Below are 26,581 nucleotides of genomic sequence, written 5' to 3' on the forward strand. Positions count from 1 at the left end.
AAGGCTGAACTTTTAGGATGTGTTCATCATTAGTGTCTGGATATATTTTTTCTTTATTTTCTTTTTGAGGCAAAAACAATCAGATGCTGTGTGCAGTGATTTACCTTAATTATATCAGAGAGTATAGCTGACAGCACTATATAAACGTAAAATAGTTGACAGGTACATTAAAACAAAACAAAAAATAGTGGAATTGATAATGAAACACTCTTCCAACAAGAAATACATTTGTAAAGAGAAGTTCTGTCAGTGCTGTCCTCCTGCTAGCACAGAGCAACTTCTCTTGGCAGGGGAGGGCTAAGTGTTGCTTTGCCCTGAGTAAGATCTGTGAGAGTACAGGCAGTTGGAGCACTGTCTTCCCCAACTGATATTTTGGGAGTAAAGTCAACTTTGACATGAAAGTAACTCAAGTTAATTCATACTTTATCTGTAATCAGTAAGAGTTCATCAATAACTGCTCCAGTAATAAATAAAATTGAAAACACATTTCTAATTCTTATTTTGCCATTTACAATTTCATAACATTATTTAAATATAAAAAATATAAAACATATAGAATGCAAGGTGAAATCAACTGAACCCATATATATTATAAATTAGAAATTCTTTATTAGCTAAAAATTGCCTGAGACCATCACATTTTTACTAGAATAGCATTTATTCAACCAAAACAAATGATTGCTGTACAAATACTAGACAACTAATTACATAATGTACCTTTACAAAATTACATAATATGGGTGCAGCTTGTTTCTCTGTTTTCTGTTTGAAAAATAGATTGTTTAATAACCCACCAAAGCTATCTGTAAACCAAGGAAACAATAGAGCAGATGTTGACTGTTGTCTTGTGCCTCACAGACATAATTAAACACAATGAAACACTCATGCACCCAAATAATAGAGGACAAACAAATACAAGAACAGTACTCTATAAACATAAACCTCATTTACTGGGCACCTGTCTTATATTAATCCATGATATTTAAACCAGTGGAAAATAAGGTATTCTGTCTTCAGACTATACAAACTACAAACAATTTCTCCCAGTAGTAGCTCTAACTTCTGTAAAGCTGATTTGTACAATGTTGGCTTCCATAAAGCTGGGAAAGAACCCTATTTTCTATTGTAACAAAGCCAAGACAGGGCAGTCACATTTTCTGTAAGCAAAAGCTACATGAATCAATGACTCTGAATGATCCAAATAGACTGAAAACATTGCGCCTGCTGTGTAATACAAAATCTTAAGATTCCCCTGTAAAGCCAGTTTCCTTTGAACTGCAGAACACATTCCCTGCAATTATTCCCCCCCACCTTTTGTAAAGCAATAATGGAAAGTAAACACTAGATTGCAGAAGTATCAAAATAAGCTTTTATTTTCTAGGACAGTGTCCCATGACATTGCTTAACACTATTTCACATCAGAATTTGAGTGTTTTTTTGTTGTTGTTGTTGTTGTTTTTGTTTTTAAAGCATCCCTCTTTATCTACATTTCTATCAAATGTAAATACATATATTCTCTAGTAATATCAACATTGATCCAGTATTTGAAAACAAGCATTACGTGAATAAATATAAAATTAAGTACTCATTTCCACAGTTCCTATTAGAAAATGTTTCCAGATAAGTTTAAAAATTAACTCACATTTACTGCAAAACAGGGAAGCATATTTTTGCTAATAAAAAATCCTGATTTTATAGTAAAGCAAATGCTTTAGGGAGTGCTATTACACTGTTATAGTAAACAAATCAATTTTGTACCCGTTATCTAAAACGCACATTTTGCCTTTACATTTTAGTTATGTTCTAAGAAGACAGAATATGTCATCTGCATCTCTTTATGTTAATAAAACTATAATAAAAACTATCTTCTTTCCATAGACAACACCATAAAGCATAAATACCAAATGGAAAACAAATGGAAGCATAATGCCACTGTGAAGCAAACCAATCAACCCTAAAACAGCTGAGATAGATCTCATCCAGTAGTTCATTCATTCTTTATAGAAAATAAATGAAAATATTCCTAGGTGAATCAGATTAAAAAAAAAAAAAAAAAAAAAAAAAAAGCTTTGAAAGATTGTAGAGCCCTAAATTTTTTTTGATTTATATAGGCAGCATCTACTGCATTGAGCAAAACGACTCAGCATGCCGGGACCCTTTTCCCTGAAATTCCTTTATTAACACAACCTGGCTCTTCTACTGAACAAGACCAGTGGTGTGGTGTATATAAATCATTAATAGTGTGCTGTGCAATGGCTGAATTTCCTGTGCGAGTTGGAAAGCCTTCCCGCACAATAGGGATTTGGGGGTTGGAATTGGCTGCTATGAACTGTACTTCATCATTCTCTGCATTTGACACTTCCCAATAGCTTTCTACTTTTCCTTTTCCTTTTCTCCCTCAAGCCCAGCAACTGCAATAGAAATTTATTGGATTTCATGCCTGCAAAGAAAGGAAGAGAAAAAGAAAGAAACAGGCAAGCCCATTTGGAAGGAGAATTATTTTCCCATCATTTAAAAGCAGGCTGTGTTCAAATAAAGTCCACTACTTATGAACACAATTTGATTTTTTTTTTTTTTTTAATGTTTCATTTACTGCTTTAAACTGAAAAGAAATTGAAAGAACTACTGAAAGTGTGGTTAGTCTTAGGAAAAAAAAAAAATCAACTATCACTGAAAAGACAATTACTCTCTAAATGAAGTCATTCTCCACTGGAACATTATTTAAGAGCAGGAAGAAAGGAGGGCAAATGTCTATGCACAGGGAACTCCTGAAGTTGGCCTCATCAGCACTTTTACACTGGGTGTACCAAAAATCTTTCCACAAAGCAAGATATAGGTTCACGTGCATGTGGGAAGCATGACGTTCAAAGTGGAGCTGGAAGAGGTGGCAGCAATAGGAAAGGGAGGGGAAAAACAAAAACAACAACAAAAACTCTTGGAAGTGCAATGGCTGAATTTCCTGTATTTTTGCAGATACTTGAACTGAACTTGGAGGGAACATTGGAACTACTTATGTTGCCTCTGAAGTACACAAAGTACAACAACAAAAAAGTTGAATGTCTTTTCAAATTTGATTGAAATGAAATACCAAGTTTTCTTTATATAGCTTTCTACATTAAAATATTCCTTTTAGGGTCACTCTTAGAAAAAGTTACAAAGAGACCAATGCTGAAAAAGCAGTCTCAAACCATATGCTACCCATCAGGAAAAATGACACATTATAAAGGTAACTAAGGATACAATCAATCTTCCAGCTAGGCCAGAGCAACATTCACTATATATCAAGCATCAGCACCACAGAGAAACAAGTTTATTGCCATCTAAATGGCAAATGCTTAAGATATTTAGAGTGCAGTTTTGTAGAGCTGAATGTGCTACAGTCAGAACAGGGAAACATTCCAGTGTGCCATTCTGCACTTGTGCTGATATCCAGCAGACTAGAGATTACAAGAATAAGCCTGCAATGCATGCAGAAGTCCCTCTGCATTACACAATAATGACATTCTGAATGGAAATAAAGGAAGCCCCTGCAGTGCTATTCTGTCAGATTTTAAAAGTAAATAACTTAGCTTCTGACAAGAGAGACATTTTTTTCCTCCTCTTGCCATAGATGAGCTATGCAGCCATGTAACATCCCAGAAAGGGGACTAATACATGTCAAGGAAAAAAGCTTAAGAAAAGAAGGGAAATGCATGGATATATGAGCTGATTGACTTCCTTTCACCCCTAAATTTTCTCACTAGCTCTGCTTTGACAAGGTCATATCACGGAAAACTTTGAACAGTTTTGTGATTGTCTTCCTTTGTAATGGGAGACGATCTTCATTGTTTCAAAAGAGTACTTTAAGCTCACACTATCTTATGAAAGATGGTGGCATTATGAAAACAAACATTTTTTAAAGCTATTATCACTCATTGTTTTAACCTGAAGAAAGTTCCATGCCCATAATCAATACTTGTAGTTAACTGTTAGATTTACAGAATGCTTACTTGCCACTGCAGAGAAAATGAAAATATCTATAAGATGCTATGAGGAGCAAAAGCAAAAAAGCAGCCTTCAAAACTCTGTAATAATAATAATAAACATAAGCGTAATTCAATAGGAAATTGAGGAGAGGTGTATCACAACTATAACTTTATACATACCTCACACAAACATGAGGTACAATTAAATTCATGTAGTTATAAAACAAAGAATATTCAAGATATTACAAGATAGGAAGACCAACCATTTTTAATATAAAGGGTCAAAAGTTAAATTTAAAAATGGTCTGAGTTGAAAGCACTGGTATTGTTATTCACAAGCATCTGAACATCTTAAGTATTTCTATTCTAAAGTAGCATAGACTTTCCTTCATATCGCGCGCGCCCGCCGCCGCCAGGGGGAGAATCACTGAACAAAAAATAATTCACTGAATGCTTTAGTTTTTCGTACACTATCTAATTTTGATTCTGCGTGTGTTCAACACAACAAGAAAGAGCAGGATCAAAACACATTGAGATCTCTCCACAGCTGGAGCCTGCTACAGTGCAAAAGACCAAAGGCCCAACTACAACTAGTCAGGATACTATAGACATTAGATATGGTATTTTCTCTAATTAAATTCACCAGGCTGCAGTACTGACAGAGTAGGAAGGAAAGCAAAATGTGAGAGAAGTCAATGGCACTGCACTAAGTAACTCAGAGGTAAATGAGTAATGCTAGAAAAGAAATGACAGGAGTTCCTCAGGAGAGCTCTTGTACTACACATCACCCTTTAAAGCTGATAAATCAATCGCATGTACACCTTTAAAAGGCAGAAAAGCTTCAATGATTCTTGGACGGTGTTGACTTCTCCTTTCCACTAACATTATTATAACCATATAAAGCTAGGTGATAAATTCTAGTGTCACAATTCTTTTTATCACTTCATTTCATTTATGCTACCTATTCAAGACTTACAAAATGTTTTAAACAGAATGTTAACATGCCGGTAGCATTTATTTACCAGATTCAGAAACACACACATTGAAAAACAAAAGCTTCATAGTCCAGTGTTTCATGGATACTGGTCAGAAAGGTAACCAAAATGAATGAAATATCTACTAGTTGTGATGAGGAAAAGCCCATTTAGATAACCAAAGCATGTTTTCCTTGGTATAAAATGCCACCGCATATTCGTTTCTCACAGAAAACCACCACATACCAATTTAGCAAATACCATTGAATAGTGACACCTTACAAATAGCTAACACAACAAAACATCCCGTCATCACTTCCCAGCTTATTTGGAGAGCCCCGTTATAAAAGAAATGACTGCAAGCTCAAGCTGTTCACCTGCTTCTGCCACATGGAAGCTCCTTCACAACTGCTCTTGCTCTTATATTCCAAAGCAGCAAGTCCTTAGCTGATTTTTTTTGTGTATGTCCTCCAATATTTAAAGAGCTGGGTACTTAACTAAAGCACTTCCTCTTGTAGTGAGGAAAGTGACCTTGCTCAACAATGAAGTAGTCAAATACCCAACTAGCCCTTATTCACAATGAGAATGCAGCACTTGCTCTCTAAGCCACTTCTCAATAGTCTCTGGAAAACAATAAAGCAGCTCTTGTGAGACAAAAGACATGTAAAGCTTTTAATTTCTCTTGAATAAGGGGTACAGTCCCACATACCAGCTTGGAAGTTTATCGCTGAATGCTGAATGATTTATTTACCCTAATTAAGACAAACAGCACATCAAGATGTGATTCCTTACTCCTGCACTAACCATGCTTCTAGATGTAACATTTAGTCTCCCTCCCTTTAAGGTCTGTTTCATACATACACTAAAATTCCCTAAGAATGCCACACTGCCCCCTTAGGTGAACATGAAATTGCTTCTAACATGATAATACTTTTTTTAAAATTTTAACAGAATACTATAATTCATCTGACCAAATACAGTTTTTTAACCTACACATATGAATAAACAAGCTCTACGTTTCTCTTGGGGCAGTGAAGCTGGTTAAATGAATCAGAAAACCCTGAAAAGATTGCCTACCCTCAGTCCATCAGCTACTGGACAATTATTCAAGGCCCAGCTGTAAGAAAAACAGATGGTGAATGAGCATTAGTAATGTGAACTTCTTTTCACTCATGCAGTCATAAGCAGAGGTTGTACGTTCTCATATGAAAATTGCCATGGAATAGCAGACTGAGGAACAAAATTGTGCAAAGACTTCAATTTGTAAGCTAACAGATGCCTTAAATTTTCATGAGTTCAAGTAAAATTTACCAATTTTACAGAAGAGACACAGTGAGTGAGTAATAAATGGACTAGTAAAGAATGGCAATGTTTTCATGATCTGTTTAAACAGTGACATCATAAAACATCCGTTATTGCATTCAGCTAACATACCTGATCCTTTGAAAACTCACTAATGTATAAAATGCAAAAGATGCATGCACAGAACTGTAACTGTGATGGTGGCATTCAGCAATTGATGTGTTTGTTCTCTATAAAAATGGTAAAACGTATCCAGAAATTGTTCACCCATTTTAGTTCTTCATACAATTTTAGCACAAAGATAATCTGTTCTAATCCTTTTTCCATTATTGACACTATTGACTGCATCAATTGAAAATGCTATCAAATAAATCAACATTGAATTTAGCCCTGAAGAAACAATGTGAAAAAAAGTCCTTCAGACTCCTATATATCATCAGATCCAAAAGCATGACATAAGTAACTGAGTGGGGAATTCAGCTGTTCTCCATAGTCATAATGCTTAAGGCCCAAATAAAATTACACTAATTTACCATGTAAGCACTAACGGAATAGCTGGGGTAGAAATGGTGAGTTTGTTGTGTTTTGTTTTCATGGTGAATTTTTTTCATCACTGATACGAGAGCTGTACTGTGAACTTCTTTCTTGTTAAAGACAGAAAAGGTTGATATTGGAGTTTCAGTTCAATTGTTTTCGATCTGTGAATGTCCACTATGAGCAATTGCTCCATTTAAAAAGAATTACCCTTTGTACAAACCACTTCACTATTTAAAATAAACCACATGTATCATCATTAAACAGAAAAAAAAATAACAATTTTAAAATAATGACAGTGTTACTGTACACTGACATAGAATATTACGTTTCAAAAACACAGTTGACTTGGTGTTTTCTCTGTGAAGTAATGAACTAAATAACCCTATTTCCTGGTAAGCATATCATAGGGAAACACAAGTTAACAGAACTAAGCTTTCATTAATAAACTCTAAATCTCAATTTACAGGCGGTTGAAATTTGCTGCAAAAATTACTTTGCGCTAGCATTTGATATAAGCTTAAGTTCAATGCAAGAATTTCTTGCATTGGTGTGTCTAATTAAGGAGGACAAGAAAAAATAGATGAGTTTAGCTTTCTAACACTGTGTAATGTTATAAAATTATAGGATACACACCAGAAATCAGAGTTCCTTTTCAGTGTCTTTAAATATTGACACTAGGTAAAATTTTAAGCCAAATGCACCTACACTTTTATCTTTAAAGTGACACAATAAAAGCATCCAAATCAAACTCTTTCATCCTCTTTCTGTTCATTGCTGCCACTGATATAGTCATTCGCATTTAATGTTTGGATTTCTGAAATCTCTCTGGATTTCTGAAGTTGGACTTTCTCTAAGATGCTTCTAGGTTATTTCAGGCAACTTCAGACATCTAAATTAACTCAGAAACTTCCTTCATGTCCTGTTGGCTTTTTCAAATGAATATTTTATTGGTAGTTAATCTATAACGTGAACTAGGCCTCTGTATTTTTGCTTGTTTTCAACTTTACTTTCAACAGTTCAGCTTTAAATGTTTTGAGTAAGTGAACGCGTATGCACAAACACTTTTTTTAAAAAAAAAATCCAGTTCCTCATGTGGCTCTTAAAACATTTTATATGTGTAATCTGGGAGATATCAGAGCAAATACTTAGTTTCTAATACTGGACAAAGTAATAGAACACTTCCGTGGGAACACTGTAGAAAAGAATTTCATTTATACTGATCAAACTGACTAAGTGATGTCAGTTTAGCAAAAACAATTGCCAGTTTTTAACAACTACCCTACACAAACTTTCTTTTTTCCCTCTCAAATGATTAATACTACTCGCCAGAAAACAACCATCCTCATGGCTACATATTTATTGACAAGACTGGTGTGCCCATCTTGAGAAGAATGTAATACCCCTTAGAGTCTTCCATGAAAGGCTTATATCCAATTACAAAACTTATATGTACCAAAATACTAGTTTATTTTGCAGATATACATGAAAATTAAAAAGACTTTTTCCATAGATGCTAAACAAACAATAAATGTTAACAACAGAGAACTCCGTTAAAATAAAAGTGTCTGAATTCATTTTAACTGAGGTGCAAGTATCTGAAGCGTAATTTTTAGAGAAAAAATATTCTACTGATTAGCTTCACATAATGTCTATATACTGTTGGTGACAGAGTTTACAGGCTGAGGGGAATCACTGATTATGAAGTTGCTAAACAAAGCTTTTAGGTTCCTGGTAGTTAAGATCGACAGATAACTTCATAGCAGCGAGAAAGACCCTTTACTGAAATAGTTATGTTAGCATGTAGGTACATTTGCTAGAAAAGGTCAGATATGGAAAATATATATATATTAAAAAATAAAAAATAACCATCATGGTGAAAGTTTTTATTAAAAAGAAACAAACAACAACAACAAAACACTCTTGATCCTTTCCTATTTAAAACCAGAACTGTTACAAGTTAGATTTAGATCAAGTAACAGTTTCTGAGGAAATACATTACCAAATGCATAAAATAACATAATTAATCACCTCTGTATTAAAATGATAATTATCTGACTCTCTAGGAATCCAGAATAAGTAAATGTCAAACAGAGATCAAAAGATGCAACAAGCACAGAATTTTGAACCTACCACAATTGTCATCAGGAATTCAGATGAGCTTTTAACATGTATAATTGTGATTAGGACAGGCTGAATGTTTCTAAACCAACAATACCAACAATAGGATTAACCAGACTAGAAATTTAATGTTAAAAAAAAAAAAAAAAATACTTTCAGTGTAGCAGTTAATCCACTTAAAGAGTTAAAAATTATCCTGTAGATATAGCACTTTGAAAAGTGCATTAGCAATCACTTCTCATCTTTCTCTCAAATTCAATAGATGGAATTGAATTCGCTGTTTTAAAGTAATCATTATAGTTGCACAGTTTCTTAAACCTTAAAGCAGTGCCATACTATAGATGTTTGCATAATAATACTGCAATAGCTCACCCAGGAAGATTATTACAGCACCTAACCTCATCTTTATGTTACCTTTTATCAGCTTGTTTTGTGGCCACATTGACCTCTCTCACCTTGGTTCACATTTTCCCTTTCAAAAGCTGGATCTACAGCATTCAAATTGTTGTTTGGCAAACTCAGAGGAACAATTCCACCAAAATACAGGAGTACATTTTGTATACAACCAGTGAGCATAGAAGTCACACTGGATCATTAAAGTTAATCTACAAATGTCATTTTGAAAACATACCCAGAATACAGAACTACTAAGAACAGATATTTCAATTATGGTGTACGCTTTATTCAAATATTAAATACATTATATTTAACTGCTGTAAGTTTTAATTGCAGACATATCCCGCCCGCATACATTTATAATCTAGGGCTTATACCTTGTATCTTTCATTATACACTCCATGCTTTAAGTCAGAAATGGTTTATACTACACTACTGAAGAGAAAGCTACAGAAGGGTTTATATCCTCCAAATACTTGAGTTCTGTTCTTTCATCAGTAACACAAAGCAAATATTGTGGAAAAAAAAAATAAAAGCTTTAAATCTACTTATTTAATTTTTAGGAACAAGATATAGCAAAGAAACACTGTGAAGAAATCTTTCAGGCATTTTTAAATACAGAAATAAAGTTAGAGACTATTTCATGGAAGTCAATATGCATATAAACTATTGCAATGGAAGTTGGATGAACTCACAGGCAAATGCTCCTATTTATTAAAATGAGCAAAAGAATTTCTTTTCCTGAAGTTCCACCAGAAAGTAACAGAATAAACAAGGATTAATCATTGTTGCTTGAGAATATATTTCCACCTCGACTATGCACACATACTAGATGACTATAATAGTAGGCTCCATTAAAAATAGAGAACTTACATACAAAGATGATTTTAAATAATAATATTATTATAACATTAAATAAGTGGGTAAGAGTTATTACTAACTGGTAAGTAATTTGGGGAGGGGTGGAAATACTTCAAAAATAGAAGCAAATATATATATATAAATGAATGCTCTAGAATGGATTTTAATATTTTAGAAATTTGTATCATTTTGCTTGTTTCAAAATATTTTTAAACCCATTCCAATATACTTTAGCGATATAAGTATTTTAATTCTGCACAGATATAGCTTTATAATTTTTTTATGACTAAAATCAGCTTGATTTTAATCAGCAGCATGTTTCAACACAGACTTAAAATTTCTGGCTTCAAAGAAGGCTTAAACAAAATTGCCATTGGGCACATTTACATTAGAAGTATAATTTATGCTTGCAAGTGAAAAAAAGAGCAGTCCTTTATGGCTGAAACTCTGCTACTGTATCCATGAGAAATGCAGTCAAAGTACTCTGTCAAATATCTATAAACAGCATCAATAAAGACATTGTGGAAAAAAAAAAAAAAAAAAAAAAAAGGAAAAAAAAATTAAAGACATGCAAAGGCTTGAATCTCTATTAAAACATATTTTCTGCTCACTCTCACCATTCCTAGGTGCAATCACAACATCCAGTCCACACAGTGGGAGACATTTATACAGTCGATTCACACACAAAAATATCCTCACAATTACAAATCCCCCAAATGATGCTGATAAAGCAGACACTACAGGAAAAGCAAAAGTTGAGCAAACTTACCTGCTGTAAGTACATAAAAGTCAAGGCACAGGAGAGCTGGGGACACATGCCCACATTCGGCAGTGCCACGCAGGTTGCACCCGTAAGGGGATGCTGCATGGTGTTGCTCTGAAGTCTACGTAGAACAAGTGAGGGGGCTTGCATGCAAGCACGTTTACCCTATCTTGTCACTACAGTTTTTTCCGTCTGATTATTTAAGAAACGGGATTTCTTCAATGCCTTCCCTCCCCTCCCCCCCGGCGCTAGATCCCTACATTCATTTGTCAGCTAAGGCAACTTGGTAGATCTAAACTCTGAATTTTTAAGAGAGAGGAGGGAAAAAAAAAAAAAAAAGACAGCCTGCAGCCTATTGATGAGCAAATGGAACTTCCTCAATGACAGAGAGCTGAAGCTTGTCTCACAACAGTAGCTGCTGACTAGTAGAGAGAGAGAGATTGACTCAGTGAGGCTCAGTCGGCTGGTGCTGATGCTGCACAGCTTCTCATTTGTCAAATGGGTCCTAGGGCAGGGTCTTTACCACTCACCAAAATTCAAATACTGCATTTTAAAAATCCCTGGAGAGGATCAGGAAGAAGAGAAAGTGGGCTTGCTGCATCACAGGCATCCATGAGATCTGGGCAATTAATGTCATTGCCCAGCTGGGACCGAATGCCTGTTATGATTCTACACGCACGCATACACACACACTTTTTTTTCTCCCAGGACCCACACCTGACATAAAAGGGGCTTTCCCCTTCCAAGAAGGGAAGTATGAAGCACAGAAAGGGAAAGGGAAAGAATCTTGGCTAGTCAAGAGGATTCCGGCAAATACACAGCACAATCGCTAAATTAGCTTATTTTTAAATACAAATTAATTTTCTAGCCACATATCCTTTGCCGTCTACTTTCCCAGAGAAACGTATAAGAGCATTACAGAGACACTGAACTATCGTTACAACCACTGCAGCAGAAACACTGGGAATGAAACAAAATGCTGTGGCATGCTGTCTTTTACTGAGGGGGAGGGGAGGGGAGCAGGCGTGGATAAAGACTGTATCTTAAATTGGACTAAAACCCATCTCATCTAAAATTACAAATTTATTTGACAGCCAGTCAATCTATTACAAAGGACTGCCCGATAGGGTTACATAGGAAAATTACATTTGCAACTTTCAGCATTTAATGTTTACTTTTTACTTTGAGAGTGATACCTCAAATTAGTATTCTACTCTTGCAGGATTTCCCCCCACTCCCCACCCTCCCTTTTATTTTATGGAGTAATAATTATTCATTAGTAGATCTAGTTAGTCTTTATGTAATAAAGTAGGATGTGACCTGCAAATCAAATAATTTATATTACAACTTGTCCTTGAAGTCCTATATTACAAGCCTTTTTTTTCCTCCTCGATACAACTCAAGTATAGAAGAAAATACTACTATTTTTAATTAGAATTTGACAAATGAATTAAATATTTCTTTGGGAAAGAAGGTCAATCTTCAAAACAACACCTGAGGTTTTGAAGGGGTTAGTTTTAAAAAAAACTCTGCAGAAGATTTTAAAATTACCTATGTTATAGGATATCTAACTCCCACAAACCACATCTTATACCAAGAGTTAACATTAACAACAATAAATAACCCACATAAAATAGAAACCTTTTTCAGAAACAGAGTAACTGGTTGGATTTTGAAAACTACCCTTAGAAATAAAGAAAAGCTCCCACTTAACTGGAAACAGATACAAAACATGTCACTGTAACTCAGGCGCTGTATTAAAAAAATATTTTTTTCATTTTACATGTGCTCACACATACCTGCACCCACACAAGCTTCAGAGACTGATTTAGATCCACTAAGTCCTCTTCATGCAAAACCAAAAAAAAAAAAAAAAATCCAGCAGAATTATTTTCTTTTCCTTTCTCAAAAGCAGTCAGTGCAACAAAAATAATGTATTTAAAACATTCAGCAATCACTACCAAAACAATAAATGCACAAACTTAGAATACAGGGATTGTTTTTGGCTTACGAAACATCCATGCTTTTGCAGTTTATTATGAACTGATCTACTAGAACAGCCCAGATATAGAACAGCACAAATTACTTTATCACTAAAAAAAAAAAAAAAGTGCACCACACAGAGCAAGACAAAGCAAGAAGAAGGAGAAATGAACTCTCTCTATGCCCTTTCTCCTTTTTTCATTCTTACTCTCTGCCTTAAGCAGTCTCCTGTTCTGACAGGAGTATGTCATGCTTTTCTTCATTCCTTTTTTTTTTTTTTTTCCTCCTAGCACAGAAAGCCTGTTATTCTGCAAATGCCCTAAGCTGATAGAGTTTTCCCTTCAGCTCATTTTCATATGAAACACCATAAATAATACATGGTAATTTAATAAGACCTTATCAGAATGTTTAATGAAAAACAAATACATTATGTAAGGAGGCAGATAACTAACTCATTCTACATTATGTCAAAATCAAAGGCAACATGCTTCCCAGCCAAACAGTTTGGAACCATATAAGTCGATCCAATTTCCCAAAGTGAAGTTCTGGAACATGGTGATGGGTCAAGCAGTTTCTTCTGTCTGTTGCACTGCTTTACAGATAAGAGGACATCCATAAAACAGATTAAACTCTTAAAAGCAGCGCATTGAACAATTATTTCAAGGCAATTTAGTACTGTGAATGTAGCTAATATTAATTTTAGGATTAAATTACTCATTGGACTTTTATTCTTAATTTTCACGTTTGAAAACAAGAAAAAGATGAGCCACAAATATTATGAATAGTTTGTATTTCTCTATTCATATTAATAAAGCAATAATATCAATGTTTTAACTATTAAGTATCCAAATCGCCTATACACATGCATTTACATAGATAAATGCTAAACATAGATAATTCAGTACTGTAAGAAATCTAAAAGAGATAGTTCTTTAGCCTGATATGATGCCCTACTGAAGTAGATGCAGGGGAAGTCCTTAACAACCTTCACCCCTCCAAGGGTAATTTTCCATTTTGTCTAACAAGATAAAGGTTTAAAAAGTGCTTTATTTTTTTAAAAAATACATTTTTTATTTTTATAAAATTAAAGCATATATCACTTCTTTAAAGCCCTTTCTTTTACTATACACACTCCTCTACTAAACCCAATATAAAAATAAACACATATGATATTATGGCTATATATATACCGTAAGTACCACCACAAATTTGCCAGAGGTACATGAATGACCGTACACAATTTGACTCTGGCGTTATGCATAGTGCGGAAATCACTACCACTACTATAAAATTTTACACAACAGCATATGTCCCATCAGTATCTAATCAGGAAATTATTCACACTTCATTTTTCCCTTATCCTACAAAAAAAAAAAAAAACATATGTGCAATTGCAAAGCCTTCCCTACACCATATGACATCTTTCAGTTGCCTCAATGGTGCTCTGTTTGGATCACACTGGATTCAGTTCCTGAACCCTACTTTATTCCTCACCCAGTAGCTGATATTATTAATTAGCTACCGATTAACAATCACAAACCTTTCCCTTCCCCCCCCCCCCCCCCCCAAAAAAAAAAAAAAGACTACCAATCTACAATATCCAGATCAGCCTCTGTGAAAGTTCAATTAGAAAAGTTGAGATTAAAAGTTCTTCTGCAGTGATTGCACTACACCACTGCAAGATGCAACACTTTTCCAGGCTGTCTGGATTGTCAGTGTCATAGCATATGGCAGAGCAGAGCTGTTAGGTACCCTCTCCCTGCACCAATGAGACTGCCATTTAAAAAATAATGACAAAGTGCTGATCGATATTCAAAATGCAAATAAAAACAGGATATCAAAGAACTTCTGAAACAAAGCACTAAGGACCAATAGTGTTTCTAACATGCCTGCAGTACATATACAAAGCCATTCTTTTGATTACAGTGCATTTGTAAATAGCGCATTCTATTTACAATCACTCAATTTGCTGTAATGTGGGAGCCAACTTCTGCTTCTCAAAAATTCCCAAATTTCACATTTACAAAATTTAAATCTCAAATTCAACCTTTAGAGTTATCACAGCAGACTGCCTAGTCAGTCTAGACCTTCACTATCAAGTAAAGAGATCTGAAGGAGATCACCTGCAAGACCACACACCATTCACATTTCAGTCTCATCTCAGGAACTTATATTAACCAGTTTACACATACCGAATGTACATAGTATTATGAGATTGAATGTCTCCAGACCTCAACCACTTGAAACAATTTGAACCGCATATTGCGTTATCCATGGGACACATGTCTTTCTCCACTTTATAAAATGGTTGATGTGGTATACAAGTAATCCTGGCAAGTGGTATAGAAACTAAGAATAGTGCAGTGCTTCCTCTAAACACTCCTTTCTTAACATCGCATGAAAAATAGCCCCCAGGACCTGAGAGCAGGAAGGGAAGCATATTATGAGCTTAAAAATAAAATGCTTTATTAGTATATTTTGACAAATTATTAACAATCATTAATAGCCTCGTCTTCCTTATCCACACAATACTCTCCTTCCTTATATATGTTATGATTATTTTTATAAACTAGGGAAATGTTGATTTTTTTCTTCAAAAAGACAAAATATTTTCATCTACTCTTTTTCAATTAATGGGTGATTCTATCATACTTCCATTTATATTATCTTGTAATCAAAATCCCTATTTCTATTTTAATGTTTTCCTTACAATTGCTCTTCTTTACTGAGTATTTGCATAAAGATCAAGACTTACAGAGGCTCACACTTACCTCAGGCAAGTAAGAATCACTATTTATTTTTTTCTCTTAAGCACTATGCTATGTCCGCTGACTTCTCCAGTGTTTCATACCCAATGTCTACAAAGACACTGTAGCATGCTTAACCTTTTCGGCACCACTTAGTATGCATTTATTTAGCATTCAGTACTGTCTGCACACATTTTTCACAACATAAAAAAAAAGCCAAGAGCCTTTAGTCATGCTAGAGTGTTCACATATGGAAGGAAAAAAATGAAGTAACAAAATAAATGTAAAATAATCATGTTTAGCCCTTAAAGAGTTAGAGACCCTTCCAAATAGAAGATGTATGTTACTTGCCACGTCTTATTTTCCTAGGTGACAGTACTTAGCTATTCCCTAGAGTAAGGGGGAAAGAGGTGGGCAGGAAAAAGAATGAAAAAGAGACAGGCCTAAAAACCTGATCCTGATTTAATTTTGTGCGAGTTTACGTCAGCGTAACTCCTCTGAATTGCGTGGATTGACACAGGACACTTCCATGCTGAAGCCGGGTCAGCGTTCAAGCCGGAGCCCTATTTCTGACACCCCAGGTGCTGTGTGCCCCCCCGCAGGGTTTTCTCTGCCGGCGATCCCCGCACAGCTATACCAGCAACTCCATCTAGTGGGGACGCAGGTTATACCAGCCTCTGCTTAAACCCGTTCTTCAAACGAAAAGGAGCGGTGCTCTGCTATGCAATTTGCATAGTAAATAATTTATTTTTTTCCAACCTTTTATGTTATCAGAAGACTTGTGTCTCAAAAACATATGCCTACGCCAAGCCACAGTTGGGCACTGAAGACACAGGATGAGGCTCCAAAGCATCTTAAATTACTTTGGGATCACCAACACCCTGCTTCTCTTCCCACTGCGTGTTCCCAAGCACTTTTTAGGCTACCATTGGACAAATGACTCAGTTGACAGACAAATGGAAAGACATTATGGCTGATAGCTGAAGTAGCAAAAGCTTTCAGAAAGCACTCACCTAATGGCACAAGCATCAGGGCTGGAACAGAGGGACTGCATGATGCAGAGCAGAAAGCAAGGAGTCAGCCATCCTGATTTAGGAAAGCTTAAGGTGATATGCAATTACATTTTGGGAGGGAAAAAAGCTTTATCTAAGCTTATCTTCATGACACACACTTAAAAACAGGAAAGGAAAGAGACACAACCAATAGAAATCAGGTCCGCAAATTATTTTCACAATCCAACTTCTACTTCATCTAGCATACACGTACTACGAACACGTCTTTGTTTTGTTTTCAGAAGCATGGACTGCCCTCACTCCCCACACATTACTGTCACAACATGAAATAAACTCTTTCACACAGACATATATAGAGGTTCTTTAAAAGACAGTGATTCATGCCTGCTTCACAACAGAACAAATTTGATGAATGTGTCCAGCTATAATTACCATTTTGATTATTCTTAATATGTGAATGCTAGCAAGGAGACATCAGTGGTGCATGTAGTATTGCCATATAATATTCTTTTCAAAGTCCCAGAAGAAAATACATAATAATATGACCCTTAGAAAATTAACTGCTTTATTAAATTCAGATTTTTTTTTTTTATTGTAATATGAGAAAAGGTATTAATCATAGAAACTTCAGCTTACATCTCAAGTATGTAGGAGGAAAAGTTTACAAACCACTTATGGAAAAATAAGAAGTCTACAGTTTTATCTAAAGTTAGGAAGCCTACCTGTGCCTGCTGTCACTGTAGACCTAGTTAAAGATCAGGCAGGAGAAAGAGAAAAAATAAGTACAGACATAAGGTATTTCACCCAAATTTGTTTCTCTACAAAATTCTGTTTCCTTCTTTTAAATGGACACATCACTGGGAGAACTATGACTTATATTTTCTCTACGTTATTTTTAATAAACTTAAATCTTCATACAAATTCATTAATCAAAAAACAGTATTGCCCTGATTTTTGCTTCTTCATTTGCACCATCACATCTCGCACTCTGGTGCTGTTATGGCATCAGAAGAAAAACAAAAAAAAGTGAGAAGCAGCAAGAGCATGTGAATTTAGAGCTTGTTTTCATGCCATAGTAATGAAAGAGGGAAAAAACACCATGTGTGATTATAAGTATAGCAAGAGGTATAAGTATAGTAAGCAAGATGGGTTTATGCTGTCCTAAGTTATTTTTTTTTCTATGAGAGTAATAATCTTAAAAATAAATAAATAAAAGAATGTCAAATCTCAGAAAGAGAATAAATGACAGATTATTTATGCTATTATGTAAAGGTCGTATCTTTTCTTTGTAGGAATTAAATTAACTGGACATCAGTGCAGTTACCTTCTACAATGAAATCACTTCTTTTTATTATTCTATCTATGGTTGGGTTTTTCTCATATATTCTACCTGAATCTAAATCCACCGGACTTAGTCCACAATGCAGGAGTTCATTTTAATGTGTAACAGCTAAATATTAACATGCTCATGTATCAAACCAACAAATCCTCCCTTAACTGCAGCTGAGTCTTTAAGCGTTCATTTCCCATGACCTTTACCTCCAGTTTACAGCCTACCCAACACTCACACGTGTGTTCTCTCTCTAACATAATGTACAATACCTTCACAGCTCTCTGGGGGAGTCTATTCATCCTCATATTTACCAGCAAACCTCAGAACACTCCTCACTATTTTGACACTACCCCATAAGATGAGCTAAGTCAGTTTCAACTGACTCTGTAACTTTTCAAAATCTAGACCTTCACCTCTAATTCTTCTTGTGGTTTTTCAATTCCACTTTCAACAAAACATCTTAAAATTCTTATAGTCAGGATTGAATAAGCTAGTTAAATACTCATCTCCATCTAAAGGGAGATGGATGAAGTTTAGGATAACTAAAATAAAGTCTCTTGGAGATTTGAGCTTTAGTTGATACAGAAGCACTTTCAAGGCTTCCCAAAAGAGCCAGCTCTCCAAAAGACAATTCCAGCAGAAAGATGTTAGATGCCATGACCTAAACTCACTGCAATGCCAGAAGAACAGGGATTTGTTGGAACTTAAGAGTTTGAATTCTATAGCGCCTTTGCAGAACTACGTGTTTTGGCACGCAGGCAGCTTTGCATATGAAACTGATACAAAGCTGTCTCTGTGAGCCTTCTTGTGTCCCTGCTTCAGGCCTTCACAAGTACTGTGTGAGCAAGTTCAATTTTATACACAGAGTCAATGTGTTTCATGTCTTTTTATCCAGATTATTCTACTTGCTGGTTTTGAAACAAGCAGTCACTTCTTTTCTAGCAGTTCTTTCCCTGGACCCTTCTGGGATCCTGTCCTCCCCATAACACCTTTCCAATTGCTTCATTAGTGTAACCTCTAACTAGACTGTTCATGAGTTCAGTTCCCTCCTCTTCCTGCTCTTTAATTGGTACTTTTTATCTTTCTCTATCTCAGTTGATGCATTCAACATCTGAGTCATCCATTTCCTCAGCTAATAACTGCATTCTACAAGTTCTTCTACAATATTCTCTATTAGTTATTTGTTTTCATCAAAAATTATCGACTCTCTCTCATTGTGGTGGCCATCATTCACCTAACCTACTTGTAATTCCTTCCTCTCCTCCTTTATTCATTGAAATCCATGCTGATACTATTGAATTAACTCTTCTTTTTCCCTTTGCTACTTTACAATATCACCACTTTGTTTTCTTCCTGCATAAAGTTCAAGTTCCTTGTGGGTCCCTTCCAACTTGGGATATTCTATGATTCTATAACAAGCAACAAGGAGCACTTGCATGTTGTCCAACCTCCCTCTAACTCCCAACAACCTTTTAGACATGGCAGACATGAATACCTTTAAAAAGAAAAAACATACATGAAACTTGTTAAAATTCTCATACATTATGAGAATTAAAGTTATTTTTTAAGTAGTGCCACAAGAAACTCTCAGATTACACATAAATTAGAAATACACTAGGCAAAGAGGTGTCATATTTTGATTATGACCATATAGAATCTTAAGAACATATTCTCTCATAGTCTTTGACTTTTGCAAGCTAAGTATACTTTGCTTTGTGTTCTCACTACAGTATCAAAAAAGTATGATCTAAATTAAGACTTTTATTTTGTTAAAACCACATAACATAAAACGATGAACCAAAAGCCACAGGAAAGATCTAAAATGCAGTTAAGAACAAATGCTTTTTACTTGAACATACTTTTTTTTTTTTTTTTTTTTGTAAACCTGAGTGATACATAAAACTCAGCTACTCAAAAGCTCTAAGAGTCAGAGAAATTATCAATGAGGCCAAGTAAGACAGAGGGTTGACTTACAGTGCTAAATACATTCTCAGAAACAATATGAAAGCATACAAAGTATTACCCGATCTCTTGTAGTGCTTCCTAGTACAGTATCCAATCACTCATGTACATGGAGAAGGCATTGAACGTTTTTGTCCCAACTTAAACCTCCAACCTAGCATTTTCTAGCTTCAGCCACAAAAACAAACTTTTACACTATGAGAGAACTCTATTTCTACATCCCAAGAACTGAAAAGGAGTAGAAATATTATTATTATTAGGCCAGATAGCTAAGCTAAAGCTAACATAGGCAACCTTGTGACTTCCTCTCAATAGTGCTGACTGAACAGACGTTTCCATAAATATTTGGGAGACGGTAGACCAGTGATCTTCTCCAAAACACATTCTACTACAAGGTAACAAGGCAGAACATCAAATATACTTCAAAAAAACTGTATACATCAAAAAAAACTGTATTTATATGAAGGAATGGGATTAACAGCATAGCTGCTGACATTGTTTGAAGTGGTCATTCAAAGCAATGCAAAGCCAAGAGTTTACCAGTAACAGCTTCTACTTTCTGTACGTTAGTGGTATACCCACCAATTGCATACATCAAACAAAAAGCATCATCCTATGTGCATCTTGTAATTTATTACAAAGGTAAAGGCAATTAAAAAATAACTACATGAAAGTAGTCATATTATTAACATCAGATTCTAACATGTTTTTCCTTATAACTAAGCACAACATACTAAATGTTTTCTAATGCAACCATGTATTTGCATCAGCTCTGACCTGTAGGGAGTGGCTCTCAAAATGACCCCCTTAGATAAACGCAAACCTTTGCCCTCTCTGCTGAGTTTGTTCTCATGGGCACCTCCTGTGATGAAGATACCTCTGCTGCAGGAAACAAGACAAGACCAGCTGCAAATTTCTTTCAGTCATCAAGTGTTAGTGTCAGGACTTGGTCAGCAGAAAACAGGTGACCCACACACAAAAGGTTTTTCAACAAATTACAAGTGGTTAGTGCCACACACACCATATCTCACTGTGCACCCAATAACCTTCCTGAGACAATTTCAGCCCATATTAAGATACTGTACTGTATCAGCTGCATTATGTTTGTAATGGATGCAGTTTAAATATTTGACCTTTCATTTTTACTAGAAAGCAATATTATTGATACCAAAGTTTCATTCCTTAGTTCTGAAAAGAAACACTACTGAGGTATAAAAATCTTATGTGTCAATAAAAAGGTAAAAATCTTAAATACTAGAATCATCTCAGCTGGAATACAGAACAGTTAAGAACAAGACCAGATGCAACTACACACCAGTCAACTACAGATAATGCAGCTTCCATTTCTCACAGATGAAACAAAAAAAGCAAAAACACAAAAGCAAGATAGACTAAAATCAGCAGCTAGACTACAAACAAGAGCAATTTAAGAATCTGTAGTATTGTTCCACTCTCCATTTATTATGAACCAAACACACCAAAACTAGTAGAAGTCTGAACACTCAATGAATTACAGTCATGGGCTCTCTCAACCCAAAACACCTGCAGTATCCCAGATTAAGTTATTAGTAATATTTTTCTCAAAAACATTTTTCTCTACCCCCTCCCTCCCCCCCCTTTCTTTTTAAATTGTTCTTATCTCAACCCAGGAGTTTTTGCACTTTTCTTTCCAATTTTCTCCCCCACGCCACTGTGGGGAAATCAGCGAACAGCTGTGTGGCATTCAGCTGCCTGTTGAGTTCACCTGCAACAACTTCTTAGCTAAACCTCTCAAATTTTAAATGTTAATAGTTTTACTACCACAATATGTTTTTTTTTTTTTTAAAAAAAAAAAAAGTGCTACTTATGGTATGCTACCACTGTTTCTTCTATACAGCAATCCTTAATGGACATAACCATCAATATTTTTTTTAAAAAAAAAAAAAAAAAAAAAAAGGTAAAGAGGTAGCTGTTCTGAAGCAAAATGCAAAACATTCTAGTGAAACTAAAATCAAAACAGAGGAATAAAGTGTTAAACTAATAGTAAAACAAACAACTATTAATATTCATTAATATTCAACCTCTGAAATTCTATATCATTACTCTGGAAATAACTTTCATACTCGGGTATGAATCAACTGAACTTTCTCTGTACAGGCAGAGAAAATAAAATCATAGAATCATTATGGTTGGAAAAAAACCTCCAAGATCATCTGGTCCAGCTATTCCCCTACCACCAATGTCACCCAATAAACCATATTCCTAAGCACCAAGTCTAACCTTTCCTTAAACAGCCCCAGGAATGGTGACTCCACCACCTCCCTGGGCAACCCGTTCCAATGCCTGACTGCTCTTTTCGAGAAGAAATGTCTCCTAATTTCATCTAATTTTGTTGTTATGCAACATTTAAAGTACCTTCACACTTAGTTTCTACTGTCGGTGGGGAAGTGAAATACAAGGAATAATATCTTTTTATGGGGGATGAACATTGTAGTTTATTTTCTTTATGTTGTAATTTTAAATTTAGTATTTGCTAATATACTTCCAAGTATTGTGATATATAGTATGAAAAATAAAAATGACAAATACATTTAATATAATGAATTTATGGATTTCAAATAATTTGACTGCTTTAGCACCACTACCACCACCCCCCCCCAAAAAGAAAAAAGAAAAAAAAAAAAAAAAAAAGTCTTACATTTATTTTCTTCACTGTAAGTTTAAAAAATGAATTGGCACAAATATATTAGATGTTTTCCACACCTACTGTGGTGTGGATATATAGACGGTTGTTGTTAGGACTTGGGAGAAAAATGTGATTAAGTAATCCTCAATATGATGGCAACTATGACCTTTGAATTCCACTTCAAATCTAGCTATCATGTTACTAAAATAATATAGTATAGAACGGATACTGTTTTGCTAATATGATATATAGACTTGTAATAGGAATTTCATACTTACAACTAAATTACAGATACGCCAACTATGATATATTTTTATGTGCATGTAGCACAATATTTCATAACATGCCACAGCATTTTTTTCCTTAAATGTACAAGAAAAATGAAGAAAAAAAAAAATCAAGTATTCAAGTTGAATATGTCAGTGCTTGCAACCTGAGTTACACCAGCTGCCTTAAGAGGGAAGCATTAAAAACTTAAAAAAATCTTGCAGAGGTATGAAAAGGCATTCAGTTAAACAAACAGAAGCAAGTTAGATGGATTATTATTTGATTTTATATTAACATAGAAGAAGTTGGAAAAGACAACACCAAAAAAAAAAAAAAAGTTTTTATTTCTGAATACAGTGCTCCAAATGTTAGCTTGTTTATGCAAATCAAGTTATGTTGCTTTTGTTGTGTAGGTAAATTCTGAAAAAAAAAAAAATGATACTTTCTCAAAAAATAAACTATTAATGTGCACCATGGTACTAAAAGCTGGGCCTTCTACTTACCTTTGGTAATGATTATGTGAAAGAAAACAAAGATATGAGACATCAACTTAAAATAATACAAATTACATTTTTAGTGTAACCAAGGAAAATAAAACATCTGCTTCTTGGAAAAAAAAAAAAAAAAATAGCACAAAGAACCACTCACCCACATAGTTCCTACCATGTGCACCTGTTTTCAATGCTTTGATTTCATGATATCAACAAAAATGAGACCTGTCACCTTCTGATATTTAGCATGCAGTCCAGTATCAAGCCACACAATTTTCATTCATGTCAACAAAAGTATATTTTGAAATAAAACAATTTTTTACTCCTTCATTTCTTCTATCCTTAAGTAATAAGAAAAAACTTTTCCCAAAGCAAGATAGCTGACTCTTCTATGGTCACATATTTTTTACAGACCTGGCAGTTGTTTTCAGATTTTTTAAAAATATTAAAAATTAGGAAGCAACATTCTTTAATATTAACATATCAGAGCAGTAGATATTCTGATATCAGTAATACAGTTAATAAAGGAAGATTTAATTATGAATTGCATGTAATGTTCAGGATTTGTGCCAAAAGCCTAGTAATCTCTTTTGTTGAGTCCTCTATGTCAAGAATAGAATTCTTGAATTCTCTGGAATTCTTAGACTGAAACATGAAAATGCCTCAAACGTTTATCTTTTTCTTCTAAACAACTGTGAAATGCAGCTCAACTGAATATAGTGCAGTTCTAACTTGCAAGTCAATTAAGACTTACAAAATAATAAATAAAATATTCAGTAATGTGCTCTTGGTGTGACTGAATAAGGCATCTGGATAAAATTGAGACCTATAGGAGAACACTAAATCATTTTAAACACATGCATGAACTTTAGAATGATGCTGTCAACAAATTATTTATATTCTAGTCATACAAAAGCACAATATATTTTAGGTCTTTTTAGCAAAACAAAAGCTTAAAAGAAGTAAAATCAAGTAGCTGCATGCTTTAACGCAGGATTTATTAGTTCACATTTTCCCTTGTGTCTCTATTTTTCCCGATTTCAACTACATTTTTGTTATTTAAGCTTTTTACTGTGTGGTACATTTGTTTCATTATATACTAACTGATGAGCAATTGGATCTCATGCAGAAGTGAGTATACCAGAGAAAACTTAGCTTCACAGAATCATCAAACTAAACAAGAATAAGACCCAAAGAAACATAGTATGAAACCTCAGTTTCATACTTTTTAGACAAAAATATCTTTACCACTTTAATGCTTATCTGAATTAACAATGCTATAGAACAGCTAATAAAAAGAAGGAAACTATTTCCCACAGTAAGACATACATTGTCTTCCATCATTATTTTTTTCAGTCCTCCTCCTGTATAAATATATATAAATATTCGCCATACAAATAAACATGCACAAGAAGGTATTTACTTGTTTTCCAGAGAAAATGCAAGATTTAGAGTATTTTATATGGTCTAAAAAAAATAATAATAAATATTAAATCATGACATTCTTCTATCATCACCTTTTTTTTTTTTTTAATCTAACTTAAAACACAGGACACACAATACTTACCTCTTGCCTTAATCAGAGCAATGCCTCTCTTTCTGGGTTTCTTGTGTTGTTTTTGTTTGTTTGTTTATTCCTACTAAAATGCTGCTGTTAGCCATTACTGCATCTACCAAGCCACAAACATTTTTCATAGTTCTTCAGACTGAAACGTTCCACTTACCCCAATTTTTGCTCTATCATTCTGCCAACTAGTCTGAGTATAACCAATCTTTCTCACAGTAACTTTTTAAATTTGTTCCAGAGGAGTCAAACATATCAAGCATTCAAACTGTCACAGAAAAAACAGCTCCAGCTAAGTCTTCGCTCCTACTATCCTTATCTGTGCACCAATTTAATAAAACCAATTTTTACTTATAGCCACATTTGTTAACGTAGTATAAACTTACACAGTTAAACAGGATTTGATTTTCTCATTCTGCTTAGATAAATTAGGCAATGCAAAAATAAATAAATAGATATAACAATAAAAAACTACCTGCAAAACTGCACTGGCATTTAAAAAGTTGTCCTGCTTATGAGAAAAGGCTTCAGATTACTAACGACAGGGCAGTAAGTGAAGAGGGAATGCAATTCTGGGGACCTCTACAACACGGATTGCAGTACTGAAGACTGTACAGTATTGAACTGTATTCCTCTTACCAGCGTTCACAGAACTACTCAGAAGTCTTAATTTTCTGACATAAAAGAGCCATTTCAAATCTACTTTTTGGGAGGTGGTAAATTATGTGCTTAAAATGTTCAAGTGAGCCAGACCTCATTTTTTTTTTAGTAATATGCTAAAGTGTGATGACCACACTTTAGACCAATAGAATAAATTACATAACCAACTAAGCTAACACACCACTATCTGTTATAGATGTAGGTGTAAAAATACACATATATTGATTGAGTAGATGTTTATTCAAGCACAGAGAAATTAGTCTTTATTGTGATAGAAGCACCAGAAAGAAAAGAGAAAGTTTGAAGCTACTTAAAACTTCTCATGTCAAATCCTTTTAGCACACACCAAACACCGCATTTTTAGTTTGTTGGTTCAATTCTTAATATTCTCATAGTGAACTATGTTGCAGGAACCTCTTTTCTTTGAAATAAAAAGATATATTTTCAGATTCTTGTTTACATTAATTACACCTTATGTGTTTTAATACTTAGCTAGCTATTGGAAAGTTATCTTACTAGCTTTTGCAGTAAATGCAAAATTTTTACTTGAGAAACCACCCACGTATAAAACCACTAACACAAATGCTGACAATCAGTCTGACATCCAATCTGTTTCCAACCTACAGCCACAGAAATAGAGCACTGTAAATTCCAAAAAAAGATCACTAACATTTTCCCTAGTTTGAAGTACTTTTAAATTTGTTCTATGACTCAGAAACTTTGTCTCTGCTGGGTTCGTCCTTCCTCCAACTCATTAACATATATAATTAAATGTAAGTAATAAAAGTTTTTGCATTAGGGTTTTCAAAGAAGATTAAGAAACCAGACTCACTGAAATTCAAGGCACTGCGTTCTCTGAAATTTTCTAAAAGCTCACCTTTAATAGCTGTAACTGTAACACGACTACACTAGTGACAAGAATCACAGAATCAAAGAATCACAGAATTTCTAGGTTGGAAGAGACCTCAAGATCATCGAGT

General features: G+C 34.5%; 1 protein-coding gene across 24 annotated transcripts in view; it reads right to left on the reverse strand.

Moving 5' to 3' along the window:
* Positions 1-26,581, reverse strand: part of RBFOX1 (RNA binding fox-1 homolog 1) — an 814,571-nt gene that overhangs the window by 281,499 nt on the left and 506,491 nt on the right. The window contains exon 1 of one of the 24 annotated variants that reach the window (XM_035339130.1): positions 12,716-12,967. The exons of 19 other annotated variants lie outside the window; for them this stretch is intronic. Coding sequence is in view for 1 of the 5 variants with exons in the window: in XM_035339114.1 (XP_035195005.1) it covers positions 10,923-11,066 (144 nt within the window). In the remaining 4 variants the exon portion in view is untranslated. Of the gene's footprint in view, positions 1-10,922; positions 11,354-12,715; positions 12,968-26,581 lie in introns of those variants that run through there. 4 more of the 24 variants (XM_035339132.1, XM_035339131.1, XM_035339114.1 and 1 more) reach the window with 4 other exon arrangements.

The sequence above is a fragment of the Oxyura jamaicensis genome, chromosome 14, assembly GCF_011077185.1.
Source record: "Oxyura jamaicensis isolate SHBP4307 breed ruddy duck chromosome 14, BPBGC_Ojam_1.0, whole genome shotgun sequence".
In the NCBI taxonomy this organism is placed as follows: Eukaryota; Metazoa; Chordata; class Aves; order Anseriformes; family Anatidae; genus Oxyura; species Oxyura jamaicensis.